Here is a 16,006-nt window from a genome sequence, read left to right as displayed (position 1 = left end):
GAGGCTGAGGCAAGAGAATCGCTTGAACCTGGGAAGCAGAGGTTGCAGTGAGCCGAGATCGTGCCACTGCACTCCAGCCTGGGCGACACAGCCAGACTCCGTCTCAAAAAAAAAAAAAAAAAGTGGTTTACTCCAGTTTCTCCTTGCATTTAATAATTTTGTTCCCTTTAAGGCGTGTTTTTATTTTATTGACTGAAAACGAGTAGCCTGAGAAGTAAAGTGTAGGAAGCCTTGGCCATAGGACTAATAGCCTCATCTTAAATTCCTGATCTCTGGAGGACATCAGGGCCTCCTACCTGTTCCAGTGACCTGGGAGTCTCCCCAGCTCCAAGGCATGGGGATGGCTTCGTTGAACACGGAGTCTGGAATTCCATGCACACTCGTGTGACCAGTGTTCTGGAAAAAGAAGCAGGAAGGGGCTGGACGCAGTGGCTCACACCTGTAATCCCAACACTTTGAGAGGCAGAGGCGGGCGAATCACGAGATCAGGAGTTGGAGACCAGCCTGGCCAACATGGTGAAACCCCATTTCTACTAAAAATACAAAAATTAGCCGGGAGTGGTGGCAGGCGCCTGAAATCCCCGTTACTCGGGAGGCTGAGGCAAGAGAATCGCTTGAAACTGGAAGGCGGAGGCTGCAGTGAGCTGAGATCGTGCCACTGCATTCCAGCCTGGGCGACAAGAGTGAAACTCCGCCTCAAAAAAAAAAAAAAAAAAAGCAGCAGCAGCAGCAGCAGGAAGGACCCACTGAGTACAGGAAGCCTACAGGGCCTGCTCTGGAAAACCAGGAGCTGTAAGGTCAGCCGAGAGAAAGGACAAAGAGACCTGAAGTCAATCATGTAAATTTTATTAACCTGCTGGGCTGCCCTACCACAGTCAGAGGAGGCAGCCCCGCTTACAGACTACAACAGGACTTTATAGGGCAAGGAACTGGGTCGAGGTGTGAGAACTGAGTCGGAGGTGCAGGTGTCCTGACCGCATCCTGGAGATGTTTTTGCCAGCTTTGTTATGCAAGGTGGACAGGTGTTCTGACCGCATCCTGCAACTGTCTGCCATTTCAGCTGAAGTCTTTTGAACAGTTACTGGAAGGGTCAGTGGGGAGGGGTTCTACTTCTAGCCCGGGGTGGAGTTGTGTGGAGGTCACAAAGGACTGTATTGTAAGACTTATGGGGGAAGGAGGGGAACAGTCTGGTTGGGTTGACCCTAACAGGAGCAAGTTCTGCTTCCATGCAAGCCCAAGTCTAAGGTCCCAGAGATAGTCCCGCCCTGCGAGGGGCTGCAGGTAGTACCTGTCTGTCACACCCCACAGAACTAGGATTCCGATCACTTCTCCTTGCCGCTCAAGCCCCAGGGGCGGGGCCTGGGGCGCCATCCAGTCGGAGGCGCTGTGGGGCAAACTGTCCAATCAGGTGCGCCGAGGGGGGGGGGCAACTTCCAAAGCCGGAAGCGGTCAGTTTTCGCGCGGGCCCACACGCGGGTCCGGGTTTTAGTTCCTCGGTGAGGCCCCTGGTGCCCCGGGTACCGCAGATTCTGTCCTGTGGGACCTGCTCTGGCTGCTCCAGCCCCAGGGAGGACCCAGGAAACCCGGAAGCCGGAAATGGTGAGCGTGCGAAGTCGGGTGTTCGGAGACCTGAGGAAGAGCTGGTCGGAACCGGCAGTGGCGGGACCCGGGGCTCCCCGCGGCGACTGTGGGGTCTGGGACCCGAGTCCCCCAGGCACAGCTCGACCCTTGGTCCCCTCGGTCGCAGGGTGGAGCTTGACCAGCCGCCGGGACCCCGGGTGTCATGTCCCGGCCCCGGAGCCCTCTCAGGGCAGCTCCGCGCCCGCAACCCCGCGTCTCCCCAGGTTGTGCTGGGGCCACAGGAGGGCCTTGGGGGGATCCTGCCTCGGGTGTGGGGTTCGTGCGGGAGGAGCCGTGGCCTGTGGGGTCCCCAGTTCCTCCTCCCTTAGGCGGCCCCCGTTTCCTTCGGAGTCTTCCAAAGGTGTGGGAAACTGGGTTTCAAACCCACGACCCCGTCCGCCAGCCTCGCTCCTCCCAGGACTGCAGTAAATCCCTAAATTTCCCCGCATTCCTCAACCCTAAGTTCTCCCTCCACTACATTCGCTTCACATTATTATTATTTTCATTATTTCTATTATTTTTGAGACGAGTCTCGCTCTGTCGCCCAGGCTAGAGTGCAGTGGCACAATCTCGACTCACTGCAACCTCCCCCTCCCGCGTTCAAGTAGCTGGAATTACAGGTGCCCGCCAACACGTCCAGCTAACTTTTGTATTTTTAGTAGAGACAGGTTCACCACGTTGGCCATGCTGAAGTCCTGATCTCAGGTGGTCTGCCTGCCTCGATCTCCCAAAGTGCTGGGATTACAGGCTTGAGCCACTGCGCCCAGCGTTTTAATTGTCATCTTTTCCAAGGAGCCCTAGATGGCACTTCTTAAAAGGTTCGTTTTCCGTTTGTGAACATTTCACATGCGAGCAAAGCAGAAAATAACCCCCAGACACTCCGATATTAAAAAAATCACTGTGCCTGCCCTCTTTTTACCTTCCCTAGGCGCGGACACCTTGTCAGACTGTCTTTGAGTGGAGGCTCCTCTTGGGAACTTCAGAGGGTATTGGGTCCTCAGCCCACCCTCCTATCTTACTGGTCCTGGGTTTCAGGACCGTCCAGGGATTTGTTCCAGCTGCCCTGGGAAGAACAGGTGAAAAGTCTGTCCTGGTGTGGTTAATCTTTCCTGATTGTTTGATGAGCCTCCTAGGGAGTTCTTTCTTTTGAAAATAAATTTCCTTAGGAAATTCCAGAGGGAGTCCCTGCTGGCCCTTGGGGGTGGGGTGGGGCCAGAAACAGTAGAAAGACACTTCCTTCTGAGGCAGCTCAGGCTGGAATGCAGTGGCACAGCCATGGCTTACTACAGCCTCAACCTCTGGGGCCCAAGCAATCCTCCTGCCTCAGGCTCCCAAGAAGCTGGGACCACAGGCATGCGCCATGCCTGGCTAATTTTTATTTTTTTTTTTATAGAGACAAGGTCTCACTATGTTGCCCAGTCTGCTCTGGAAGTCAAAAGGGATTCTCCTGCCCAGGTGTCTCACGCCTGTAATTCCAGCACTTTGGGAGGCTGGGGCGGGAAGATCTCTTGAGCCCAGAAGTTTGAGACCAGCCTGGGCAACGTGACGAGACCCCATTTCTACAACAAATACAAAAATTAGCTGGGTATGGTGGCGCATGCCTGTAGTCTCAGCTACTCAGGAGACTGAGGTGGGAGAGTCACCTGAGCCTGGGAGGTTGAAACTGCCGTTAGCCGTGATTGTGCCACTGCACTCCAGCCTGTACTACACAGTGAGACCCTTTTTTAAAAAAAGGAAATCTTGCATTATGGCTGCAGAATATGAATACATTCCCACAAAAAAAAAGGCATGGTAGGCCGGGCGAGGTGGCTCACGCCTGTACTCCTAGCACTTTGGGAGGCAGAGGCGGGCGGATCACGAGGTCAGGAGATAGACACCATCCTGGCTAACACAGGGAAACTCCGTCTCTACTAAAAATACAAAAAAATTAGCTGGGCGTGGTGGCGAGCGCCTGTAGTCCCAGCTACTCGGGAGGCTGAGGCAGGAGAATGGCGTGAACCTGGGAGGCGGGGCTTGCAGTGAGCCGGAGATGGTGCCACTGCACTGCAGCCTGGGCGACACAGCGAGACTCTGTCTCAAAACAAAAACAAAAAAGGTATGATAGATACACAGAAATTACTGATTTACAAAGATTCACCAGCACATCAGCTCGTCTCCTTTGCAGGCTGGGGAATTTGTGATGGTGGATAACTGTTCTGTTTTGTGTTATCTGGATTTGACAGATTAATGCTGAGTCCTTTGGGATAAGTTTGGCAACATCCAGAAGTAGTCAGATATGATGTTTTGTTTACTGAATGGTTTATTACGGAAAAAATACTGAATGACATCTGAAAGTGATAGATGCTCATCTCTTTTCCTAAGGATACTATTCCTACTCATAGGGCTCTCTCATGTTCTCATGTAATCACAGTTATTTCCCAGAGTTGCTGCCCGCTAATATTAATACCATCACCTTGGCCGGGCGCGGTGGCTCACGCCTGTAATCCCAGCACTTTGGGAGGCCGAGGCGGGCGGATCACAAGGTCAGGAGATCGAGACCACGGTGAAACCTCGTCTCTACTAAAAATACAAAAATTAGCCGCAAGGGTTAGAGCGTGCTGGTTTCAGCTACTGGAGGCTGAGGTAGGAGAATGGCGGAACGGAGCTTGCAGTGAGTTGAGATTCAAGTTGTCAGACCTCCAGCCTGGCGAGAGCAAGATTCGTTCTAAAAAAAAAAAAAAAATACCATCACCTTGGGTGTTAGGATTCTCTTCTTTTGGCGACGGAGTCTTGCTCAGTCGCCCAGGCTGGAGTGCAGTGGCGCCGATTTTGGCTCACCCAAGCTCCACCCTCCCTGGATTCACCACTCTCCTGCCTCTGGGCTTCCCAGTAGCTGGGACTACAGGTGCCTGTCACCACACCTGGCTAAATTTTGTATTTTATTTATATTTATTTATTTTTTTTTGAGACGGAGTTCCCGCCTGTAGCCCAGGCTGGAGTGCAGTGGCCGGATCTCAGCTCATCGTGCTCCCGCCTCCGGGTTCACGCCATTCTCCTCGGCCTCAGCCTCCCCGAGTAGCTGGGACTACAGGCTCAGCCATCCTCACCGCCATTTTTTTTATTTCTAGTAGAGACGGGTTTCACTCTCATGTTCGCATGGCCCCTCGATTCTCCTGGACTGTGATCCTCCCATCTCGGCCTCCCAAAGTGCTGGGATTACAGGCTTGAGCCACCGCGCCCGGCCAATTTTTTTGTATTTTTAGTAGAGACGGGATTTCACCATATTAGCCAGGATGGTCTCTGTCTCCTGACTTCGTGATCCACCTGCCTCAGCCTCCCAAAGTGCTGGGATTACAGGTGTGAGCCACCGCGCCTGGCTGGGTGTTAGGATTTCAATGTGAATTTGGGGTTGCTGGAGTGCAGTGGCTCCATCTCAGCTCATTGCAAACTCCACCTGTCAGGTTCAAGTGATTCTCCTGCCTCAGCCTCCTGAGTAGCTGGGATTACAGGCACCGGTCATCACGCCCGTCTGATTTTTGTATTTTTTTTAGTAGAGATGGTGTTTCACCATGTTGGCCAGGCTGGTCTTGAACTCCTGACCTCAGATGATCCGCCTGCGTTGGCCTCCCAAAGTGCTGGGATTACAGGTGTGAGCCACTGTCCCTGGCCTTTTTTTTTTTTTTTTTTTTTTTTTTTTTGAGACAGTCTTGCTCTGTCATCCAGGCTGGAGTGCAGTGGTGCAATCTCAGCTCACTGCAACCTCTGCCTCCCTGGTTCAAGCGATTCTCGTGCCTCAGCATCTCAAGTAGCTGGGACTACAAGTACCCACCACTATCCCTGGCCTTTTTTTTTTTTTTTTTTTTTTGAGATGGAGTTTTGCTCTGTCGCCCAGGCGGAGTGCAGTGGTGCAGTCTCGGCTCACTGCAACCTCCGCCTCCCAGGCTCAAGCGATTCTCTTGCCTCAGCCTCCCGAATAGCTGGGATTACAGGCACGCGCCACAGCGCCCAGCTAATTTTTGTATTTTTAGTAGAGATGGAGTTTCACCATGTTGACCATGCTGGTCTTGAACTCCTGACCTCAAGTGATCCATCCGCCTCGGCCTCTTAAAGTGCTGGGATTACAGTTGTGAGCCACCGTGCCCAGCCTAATTTTTGTATTTTTAGTAGAGACAGGGTTTCACCATGTTGGCCAGGCTGGTCTTGAACTCCTGACCTCAGGTGATCCACCTGCCTCAGCCTTCCAAAGTGCTGTGATTACAGGTGTGAACCACTGTGCCTGGCCTGATATTTTTCAGTGTATACTTTTTTCATCATAATCATTTTATTCATGAGACATTTTCAGACTTCAAGAAAAATTTCAGTAGGCTTTGTTATTTTCTAAAAATTTACTTCAGCGGCTTGTAACTAGCAATTCAAGATGAACTGAGGGCAGGAACACTGGCAAACACCTGTAATTCTAGGTACTTGAGAGGCTGAGGCAGGAGGATCAATTGAGCCCAGGAGTTCAAGTCCAGCCTGGGCAACATAGTGAGATGCCCATCTCTTAAAAAAATGTGTGTTTGTGTGTACATATAAAAATTATATGTATGATTTTATATACGTATTTATAAATTATATGTATGATTATATATTTATAAATTTATTTATTTTTTTACTTTCGCGACAGAGTCTCGCCCTGTTGCCCAGGCTGGAGTGCAATGGTACAATCTCAGCTCACTGCAACCTCCGCCTCACAGGTTCAAGCGATTCTCCTGCCTCAGCCTCCTAAGTAGCTGGGATTACAGGCGTCCTCTACCACACCCAGCTAATTTTTTGTAGCTTTAGTAGAAATGGGGTTTCACAATGTTGGTCAGGCTGGTCTCGAACCCCTGACCTCATGATCCACCTGCCTCGGCCTCCCAAAGTGTTGGGATTACAGGCGTGAGCCACCATGCCTGGCCCTATTGTTTTTGCTATTTTGGGTTTTTTGAGATTCTATATACATTTTATTTAATTAATTTTTTTTTTTTGAGACAGTCTCACTCTGTTGCCCAGGCTGGAGTGCAATGGCGTGATCTTGGCTCTCTACAACCTCTGCTCCCCAGGTTCAGGCGATTTTCCTGCCTCAGCCTCCCAAGTACCTGGGATTACAGGCACCTGCCACCACGCCCAACTAATTTTTTGTATTTTTAGTAGACACAGGGTTTCAACATGTTGGCTAGGCCAGTCTGAAACTCCTGAGCTCAGGCGATCCTCCCACTTCGACCTCTCAAAGTGTTGAGACTACAGGCGTGAGCCACTGTGACTGGCTGGTATTTTTATTTCTGAAAAAAAAAAAAAAAAAAAACAGATACGGGATTTTGATAGGGATTGTATTAAATTTGCAGATAATTTTGAGTAGTATTACCTTCCAAATAATGTAGAGTCTCTTTTTTCTTTGACACAGAGTCTTGCTCTATTGCCTAGACTGGAATGCAGTGGCACGGTCTTGGCTCACTATAGCCTCCGCCTCCTGGGTTCAAGCGATTCTCCTGCCTCAGCCTCCTGAGTAGCTGGGACTACAAGTGCATGCCACCATGCCTGGCTAATTTTTTTGTGTATTTTTATTAGAGATGGGATTTTACCATGTTGGCCAGGCTGGTCTCAAACTCTTGACCTTAGGTGATTTGCCTGTGCCTGGCGTTTTTTGTTTTTTTTTGTTTTTTTTTTGAGATGGAGTCTTGCTCTGTCACCTAGGCTGGGGTTCAGTGCCATGATCTTGGCTCACTGCAACCTCCACCTCCTGGGTTCAGGCAATTCTCCTGTCTCAGTCTCCGGAGTAGCTGGGATCATAGGCACACGCCACCAAACCTGGCTAATTTTTGTATTTTCAGTAGAGACGGGGTTTCACCATGTTAACCAGGCTGGTCTCGAACTCCTGACTTTGTAATCCTCCCACATCGGCCTCCCAAAGTGCTAGGATTGCAGACATGAGCCACCACACCCAGCCAAATAATGTAAAGTCTTTGAACACATGAACACAAGGTATTTTTCAATTCGTGTCTTTAATTTCATTTAGCAACATTTTGTTGTTTTCAGTGTACAAATAGTCTTTTGACTTCTTGGTTTTGTAATTCCTAAGTGTTCAATTCTTTTTTTTTTTTTTTTTTTTATAGACGGAGTCTGTCACCCAGGCTGGAATGCAATGGCGTGATCTCAACTCACTGCAACCTCTGCTGCCCGAATTCAAGTGATTCTCCTGCCTCAGCCTCCCAAGTAGTTGGGATTTCAGGTGCCTGCCACCACACCTGACTGATTTTTGTATTTTTAGTAGAGATGGGGTTTCACCATCTTGGCCAGGCTGGTCTTGAACTCCTAACCTTGTGATCCACCCGTCTTGGCCTCCCAAAGTGCTGGGATTACAGATGGGAGCCACTGCGCCCGGCCTATTCATTTCTTTTTGGTGCTATTGTTTGTGGTATTGTTTTCTTAATTTCTTTTTGTCATTATTTATGGTGCATATAAATGCAACTGACTTTTTTGGTCTTGAGACAGTCTCCCTCTGTTGCCCAGACTGGAGTACAATGATGTGATCTCGGCTCACTGCAACCTCTGCCTCCTGAGTTCAAGTGATTCTCCCGCCTCAGCCTCTTGAGGGGCCGGGACTACAGGCATGGGTTACCATACCTGGCTAATTTTGTATTTTTAGTAGAGATGGGGTTTCACCATGCTGGTCAGGCTGGTCTTGAACTTCTGACCTCAAGTGATCTACCCGCCTCGACCTCCCAAAGTGCTGGGATTACAGGCGTGAGCCACTGCACCTGGCCCCATTGTTTTTCATACATTGAACCATCCTTGCATTTTCTGGATAAATCTCTCTTGATCATGTCATATAATCCTTTAAATATGGCAGGTATGATTTGCTAGCATTTATTGAGGATTTTTTTGCATTGATATTCATAAAGGACATTTGTGGTTTTCTTTTTTGTAGTGTCAGCATAATTTTGACTTCATAGAGGGAGTTTGGAAATGTCTCCTCTTCAGTTTTGGAAGAATTTGAGGAGGATTGATAGCAATTCTTTTTTAAGTATTTGGTGGATTTCAGCAGTGAAACTCTTTGGTGTTCTGGGTTTTGTATTTGTTGAGGTTTTAAAAATTATTATTAGGCCGGGCGCGGTGGCTCAAGCCTGTAATCCCAGCACTTTGGGAGGCCGAGACGGGTGGATCATGAGGTCAGGAGATTGAGACCATCCTGGCTAACACAGTGAAACCCCGTCTCTACTAAAAAATGCAAAAAAAAAAACTAGCTGGGCGAGGTGGTGGGCGCCTGTAGTCCCAGCTACTTGGGAGGCTGAGGCCGGAGAATGGCATGAAACCGGGAGGCAGAGCTTGCAGTGAGCTGAGATCCGGCCACTGCACTCCAGCCTGGGTGACAGAGCAAGACTCCATCTCAAAAAACAAAAACAAAAACAAAAACAAAAATTATTATTATTATTTTTGAGATGGAGTCTTGCTCTTTTGCCCAGGCTGTGTGGGGAAAAGAAAGAAAGATCAGCCTGTTACTGTGTCTATATAGAAAGAAGTAGACATAAGAGACTCCATTTTGTTCTGTATTTGAGATGCTGTTAATCTGTGACCCTACCCCCAACCTTGTCCTTGCAAGAGACATGTGCTGCGGTGACTCAAGGTTTAATGGATTTTGGGCTGTGCAGGATGTGTCTTTGTTAAACAAGTGCCTGAAGGCAGCTTGCTGGTTAAAAGTCATCACCATTCTCTACCCAGGGACACATACACGGCCAAAGGTCACAGGGACCTCTGCCTAGGAAAGCTAGGTATTGTCCAAGGTTTCTCCCCATGTGATAGGCTGAAGTAATGCTAAAAGGTTTATGGAGATGTTTGCATATGCATCTCAAGGGACAGCATTTTCCTTTAAACTTATTCATGTCACAGAGGTTTTTGTTCATATGTCTTACTGCCGATTTCCTCCCTACAATGATCCTATTGTCCTGCCACTCCCTTATCTTTAAGATGGTAAAGATAATTATCAATAAATACTAAGGGAACTCAAAGACCGGTGCTGGTGTGGGTCCTCTGTAAGCTGAGCTTCAGTCCCCTGGGCCCACTTTCTCTTTCTCTATACTTTGTCTCTGTGTCTTATTTCTTTTCTCAAGTCTCTCGTTCCACCTAATGAGAAACACCCACAGGTGTGGAGGGGCAGGCCACCCCTTCAAGGCTGGAGTATAGTGGCATGATCTTGGCTGACTGCAACCTCTGCCTCCTGGGTTCAAGCGATTCTCCTGCCTCAGCCTCCTGAGTAGCTGGGATTACAGACATGCACCACCATGCCCAGCTAATTTTTGTATTTTTAGTAGAGACAGGGTTTCACCATGTTGGTCAGGCTGGTCCTGAACTCCTGACCTTGTGATCCGCCTGCCTCAGCCTCCCAAAGTGCTGGGATTATAGGTGTGAGCCATCATGCCCAGCCTATTATTATTTTTTTGAGACAGAGTCTCGCTCTGTCGCCCATGCAGGAGTGCAGTGGCGTGATCTCGGCTCACTGCAACCTCCGCCTCCCAGGTTCATGCCATTCTCCTGCCTCAGCCTCCTGAGTAGCTGGGACTACAGGCGCCTGCCGCCATGCCTGGCTAATTTTTTGTATTTTTAGTAGAGACGGGGTTTCACTGTGTTAGCCAGGATGGTCTCGATCTCCTGACCTCATGATCTGCCCGCCTTTGCCTCCCAAAGTGCTGGGATTACAGGCGTGAGCCACTGCGCCCGGCCAATTTATTAATTTTCTTAATTTATTTTATTTTTTTGAGACGGAGTTTCACTCTTGTTGCCCAGGCTGGAGTGTAATGGCGTAATCTTGGCTCACTGCAAGCAGCATCTCCCAGGTTCATGTGATTCTTTTGCCTCTGCCTCCCAAGTAGCTAGGATTACACGCGCCTGCCACCACGCCCAGGTACTTTTTTGTATTTTTAGTAGAGACGGAGTTTCACCATGTTGGCCAGGCTGGCCTCGAACTCCTGACTTAAGGGGATCCACCTGCCTTGGCCTCCCAAAGTGCTGGAATTACAGGCATGAGCCCCCGTGCCCAGCGGTTTTTTTTTTTTTTTTTTTTTTTAATTTATTACTGTGTCAATCTCCTATTACTACAGCTCTATTCAGACTTTTTGTTTTTTCATGACTCAGTCTTGGTATATTGTGTATGTGTAGACATTTGTCCACGTAATCAATTATCTAATTTGCCGAAGTATTCTGAAGGACTTCTGAAACTAAGCCTGAGTTGTACAGTTGTATAGTTTTTTGTGCTCTGCTGTATGTATGTATTCTGCTGCTGCTGTTGTGAGTGTAAGGGTTGAGGTGAGGGGAAGCATTCTATTGACCTATGACTTAGCCTCATTTAAAGATAATAGGCCGGGCACAGTGGCTTATGTGTGTAGTCCCAGCACTCTCAGAGGCGAAGGTGGGCAGATCGCTTTAGCCTAGGAGTTTGAGAGGAGCCTGGGCAACACAGGGAGATCCTATCTCTACAAAAAATACAAAAATTAGCTGGGTGTGGTGGTAGTAGGGGACGAAGTGGGAGGATCGCTTGAGCCTGGAAGGTTAAGACTGCAGGGGCCATGATTGTACCACTGCACTCTAGTCTGGACAACAGAGTGAGATCCTATCTCAAAAAAAAATATTATATCAATATTTATTTATTTATTTATTTATTTATTTATTTATTTGGAGACAAAGTCTCACTCTGTCACCCAGGCTGGAGTGCAGCAACAGAATCTTAGCTCACTGCAGCCTTGAATTCCTGGGCTCAAGCAATCCTCCTGCCTTAGCTTCCCAAGTAGCTAGGACCACAGGCACCTGCTAACATACCCTGCTAATGTTTTAAAAATGTTTTTTCTGGAGATGGCCATAACTTTTACTTTTTTTGTTTTTTGAGGTGGAGTCTTGCTCTTTTGCCCAGGCCCACCACACCTGGCTAATTTTTGTATTTTTAATAGAGACTGGTTTTCACCATGTAGGCCGGGCTGGCCTTTAACTCCTGACCTCAAGTGTTCTGCCCCACTACTCTACAATGTCTGCTCTATTATTAACTAAGTTTTCATATGAATACTGGCCCACTGAAGACTCTCTTCTTTTCCTTTGTTCTATTTGTTTATCTCCCTGCTAATAGTATGCTGTCCTGAATGTGATGGTTTGGAAATCCTTGGTGTGTGTTAGGCAAGCCATCCACCAGCTATTCAGGAGGCTTTGGCAATTATTAGATGTTAATTCCTGCACACCAGGTAGTGGGAGGTTTGGAAAAGTAGCTTTTGTTGACCTAAAATGTCTGTTTTGAGGATTTTTTTTTTTTTTTTTTTTTTTGAGACAGAGTCTCGCTCTGTTGCCCAGGCTGGAGTGCAGTAGCATAATCTCGGCTCACTGCAATCTCCACTTCCTGGGCTCAAGTGATTCTTCTGCCTCAGCCTCCCAAGTAGCTGGGACTACAGGCATGTGCCATCAGGTCTGGCTAATTTTTTGTATTTTTAGTAGAGATGGGGTTTCACCATGTTGGCCAGGCTGGTCTCAAACTCCTGTCCTCAAGTAATCCACCCGCCTCGGCCTCCCAAAGTGCTGGGATTACAGGTGTGAGTCACCATGCCCAGCTGTATTGGGTATTTATGACATTTTATAAGGATATCATTTGGAAAAAGGGACATCTTATTGAGGTTTTTCTAGGAACACGTGTCATCTTTCCACTTACTCCATTCTGCTTTGATAGAAATTTTAAAATTCTTCCATGAGGACGATTAAATATTGATTATGAGTCTTATTTACTACTTGATTAAATTTGGTCTAGAGTAAACTGCTTGCAACCTTCAGAATATTCTCTCTTGGTATAACCACATGGGATGAGCTCAATTCCCCAGTGGACAAGTTGTGACAACAAGTGTGACATATGTCTACTAGGAAAGCTCATTAAAGACTCAGTGCCCAGAGTGTTTTTTGGGGGCTAGTCTCCTAGGCACTGCTGCTAGTTTGGAGCAAAAGAGTAGGTTTTCAGAAGGAAAACAGTTCAGTCAGTACAATCCTGTTTGTCAATACTAAACCGTTTCGCCACAGTGAGCCTCTTTGTCACTTAGGTTGATGGGATCCCTCTCGTAGTCTTAAGTTCCCCCTGATAGTAGCAAAGGTCGAACTTGGTGAACAGGCCTTTCTAAGGATACCCAGACTCAGGACTGCTGAAAGGAGTGCTGTCTGCGCACCAGGTGGTGGCAGTTTGTTGTGACGGGTACTAGAGATCCTCTCTGCAAAGAGCATTCGGGGCAACGCAGCAGCACAACTGACTCCCTGGACCCACCACGGAGAGGGTGTTCCTCCTCTGCGGCTGGCTCTCTGAGTAGGTCAGTTCTCACACCGGAACTGCCGTGAGGGAGGAAGTGCATGTAGATAGACAGGAGGAGGCTGATGACTCAGTCATGGAGTGAGTGAGTGGAGAACCCGGCGTCATGGGATCACTCATGTATTGAGTAGAGATCCCCAGTGCTGAGTCTCACCCCTCCTCCTCCACCCCTGTGGGACGTTTCAGGACTCAGTGGCCTTTGAGGATGTGGCCGTGAACTTCACCCAGGAGGAGTGGGCTTTGCTGAGTCCTTCCCAGAAGAATCTCTACAGAGATGTGATGCTGGAAACCTTCAGGAACCTGGCCTCTGTCGGTAAGAAGGACAACATTTCCTTCCTTAGTCAATTAGAAGACAAGTGTGCTTTGGTCACCAGTGTGGTTGCACAATTTGGAATGTGGAAAGAGAATATGTTGGTGAATAAATCGGGCATCGTGGGCCAGGTACAGTGGCTTACCCCTGTAATCCTAGTGTTTTGGGAAGCCACGGTGGGAGGACTGCTTGAGTCCAGGAGTTTGAGACCATCTTGGGCAACATGATGAGACCCTGTCTCTTTAAAAAAAAAAAAAAAAAAAACACAATGGTGGGGGGTGGGCAATTGTGGTGGCTCATGCCTATAATCCCAGCACTTTGGGAGGCTGAGACAGGTGGATCACCTGAGGTCAGGAGTTTGGGACCAGCCTGGTCAATGTGGCGAAACCTCGTCTCTACTAAAAATACAAAAGTAGCTGCGTGTGGCAGTGCATAGCTGTAATCCCAGCTACTCGGGAGGCTGAGGAAGGAGAATCACTAGAACTCAGGAGGTGGAGGCTGCAGTGAGCAAAGATTGTATCACTGCACTCCAGCCTGGGTGGCAGAGTGAGACTTTGTTTCAAAAAAAAAAAATTATCGGGTATTGTGGCAGTGTTTAATGAACTTAGAACCTAGTGACTTTTCTGTAGTTTTAAGTAATTCATAATGATTTCTCTGGGTCTACATTTTAGGAATCCAATGGAAAGACCAGGACACTGAGAATCTGTACCAAAATCTAGGGATTAAGCTAAGGTAATCTGCACTCACAAGAGGAAGAATGTAATAAAGATTCTCTTGAGGGCATCTTAGCATGTCAGGAAAATTTAAAAAAAATACAAGACAAGTAAGTACAATGTTAGATTTTTAACTGATTATGAGAAGATTGCCACCAACAATCTATCCTTCAATGTAATACAGATATTGAGTGTCTGGACAGGGTACTAAGAATCTGTGACATGGATGTCACTGTTTGGATAATAGCTATGGGGAGCTGGGTAGCAGAATCATCAATACACTTCCTTTCTAATAATTCTGACCTGGCAGAAAAGCTCCACTTTTCCTGATTTTGGTAGCAGCATAAGTCTTAAGACATGTCCATTAATAGAAAAGCGTGAATAAACCATGCGCTTGTCATTTTTCATAGAAGTCTGGTGGAGAGACTCTGTGGACGTAAAGAAGGGAGTGAACACAGAGAAACCTTCAGGCAGATTCCTGATTGTCACCTGAACAAGAAAAGTCATACTGGAGTGAAACCACGCAAATGCAGCGTGTGTGGGAAAGTCTTCCTCCGTCATTCATTCCTGGACAGGCACATGAGAGCTCATGCTGGACACACAAGATCCGAGTGTGGTGGGGAATGGGGAGAGAAGCCCCATAAACAGAAACAACGTGGGAAAGCCTCCGTCTCTCCCAGTAGTGGTGCACAGCGCACAGTAACACCAACTCGAAAGAGACCTTATGAATGCAGGGTGTGCGGGAAAGCCTTTAATTCTCCTGATTTATTTCAAATCCATCAAAGAACTCACACTGGAAAGAGGTCCTATAAATGTAGGGAAATAGTGAGAGCCTTCACCGTTTCCAGTTTCTTTCGAAAACATGGCAAAATGCATACTGGAGCAAAACGCTATGAATGTAAATACTGTGGAAAACCTATCGATTATCCCAGTTTATTTCAAATTCATGTTAGAACTCACACTGGAGAAAAACCTTACAAATGTAAACAATGTGGTAAAGCCTTCATTTCCGCAGGTTACCTTCGGACACATGAAATCAGATTGCACGCGCTGGAGAAACCCCACCAATGTCAGGAATGTGGGAAAAAATTCAGTTGCTCCAGTTCCCTTCACAGACATAAAAGAACCCATGGTGGAGGGAAACTCTACAAGTGTCAGAAATGTGCCAAAGTCTTTAGATGCCCCACGTCCCTTCGAGAACATGAAAGGGCGCACACTGGAGAAAGACCTTATGAATGTAATAAATGTGGTAAAACCTTCAATTATCCCAGTTGTTTTCGAAGACATAAAAAAACTCATAGTGGAGAAAAGCCATATGAATGTAAAAGGTGTGGTAAAGCCTTTGGGTCGTGCAGTTCCCTACGAAGACATGAAATCATTCACACTGGAGAAAAGCCCTTTGACTGTAAACAGTGTGGTAAAGTCTTTACTTTTTCAAATTACCTTAGGCTTCATGAAAGAACTCATTTGGCTGGGCGCAGCCAGTGCTTTGGCAGGAGGTAGGGGGATCACCTGAGCCCAGGAGTTTGAGACCAGCCTGGGCAACATAAGAAGGCCCCACATCGGCCAGATGCGGTGGCTTGTGCCTGTAATCCCAGCACTTTGGGAGGCCGAGGCGGGTGGATCACCTGAGGTCCAGAGTTCGAGACCAGCCTGGCCAACATGGTGAAACCCCGTCTCTACTAAAAATACAAAAAAACTAGCTGGGCATGGTGGTGGGCACCTGTAGTCCCAGCTACTCGGGAGGCTGAGGCAGGAGAATCGCTTGAACCCAGGAGGCAACCTGGGAGGTTGCAGTAAGCCAAGATCACACCATTGCACTCCAGCCTGGGCAACAAAAGCGAGACTCCATCTCAAAAAAAAAAAAAAGAAAAGAAGGCCCCATATTGTGTGGTGGCTCACGCCTGTAATCCCAGCACTTTGGGAAGCCGAGGTGGGCAGATCACGAGGTCTGGAGATTGAGACTATCCTGGCCAACATGGTGAAACCCTATCTCTACTAAAAATACAAAAATTAGCCCGGTGTGGTGGCAAGTGTTGAGAT

The 16,006-nt window shown here is 47.9% G+C and overlaps 1 protein-coding gene across 11 annotated transcripts; it reads left to right on the top strand.

Annotated features, from left to right (window-relative positions):
* Positions 1 to 758: 758 nt before the first annotated feature.
* Positions 759 to 15,729, top strand: ZNF101 (zinc finger protein 101). Of its 11 annotated transcripts, none has more exons than XM_031659711.1 (6): positions 1,422 to 1,599; positions 2,283 to 2,438; positions 2,549 to 2,696; positions 13,127 to 13,253; positions 13,922 to 13,982; positions 14,374 to 15,729. In XM_031659711.1, exons 2-6 carry the CDS (start codon positions 2,422 to 2,424, stop codon positions 15,464 to 15,466), a joined length of 1,446 nt encoding a protein of 481 aa, XP_031515571.1. In that variant the 5' UTR covers positions 1,422 to 1,599; positions 2,283 to 2,421; the 3' UTR covers positions 15,467 to 15,729. The 11 variants fall into 11 exon arrangements, with proteins under 11 accessions (XP_021786634.1, XP_031515571.1, XP_009192246.1 ...); XM_009193982.4 differs by having other exon boundaries at positions 2,280 to 2,438; XM_031659715.1 differs by lacking the exon at positions 2,283 to 2,438 and adding an exon at positions 7,734 to 7,807 and having other exon boundaries at positions 1,425 to 1,599.
* Positions 15,730 to 16,006: the final 277 nt, after the last annotated feature.

This window comes from Papio anubis, chromosome 20 (genome assembly GCF_008728515.1).
Source record: "Papio anubis isolate 15944 chromosome 20, Panubis1.0, whole genome shotgun sequence".
In the NCBI taxonomy this organism is placed as follows: domain Eukaryota; kingdom Metazoa; phylum Chordata; class Mammalia; order Primates; family Cercopithecidae; genus Papio; species Papio anubis.
This window is presented reverse-complemented; position numbering and strand designations above follow the sequence as displayed.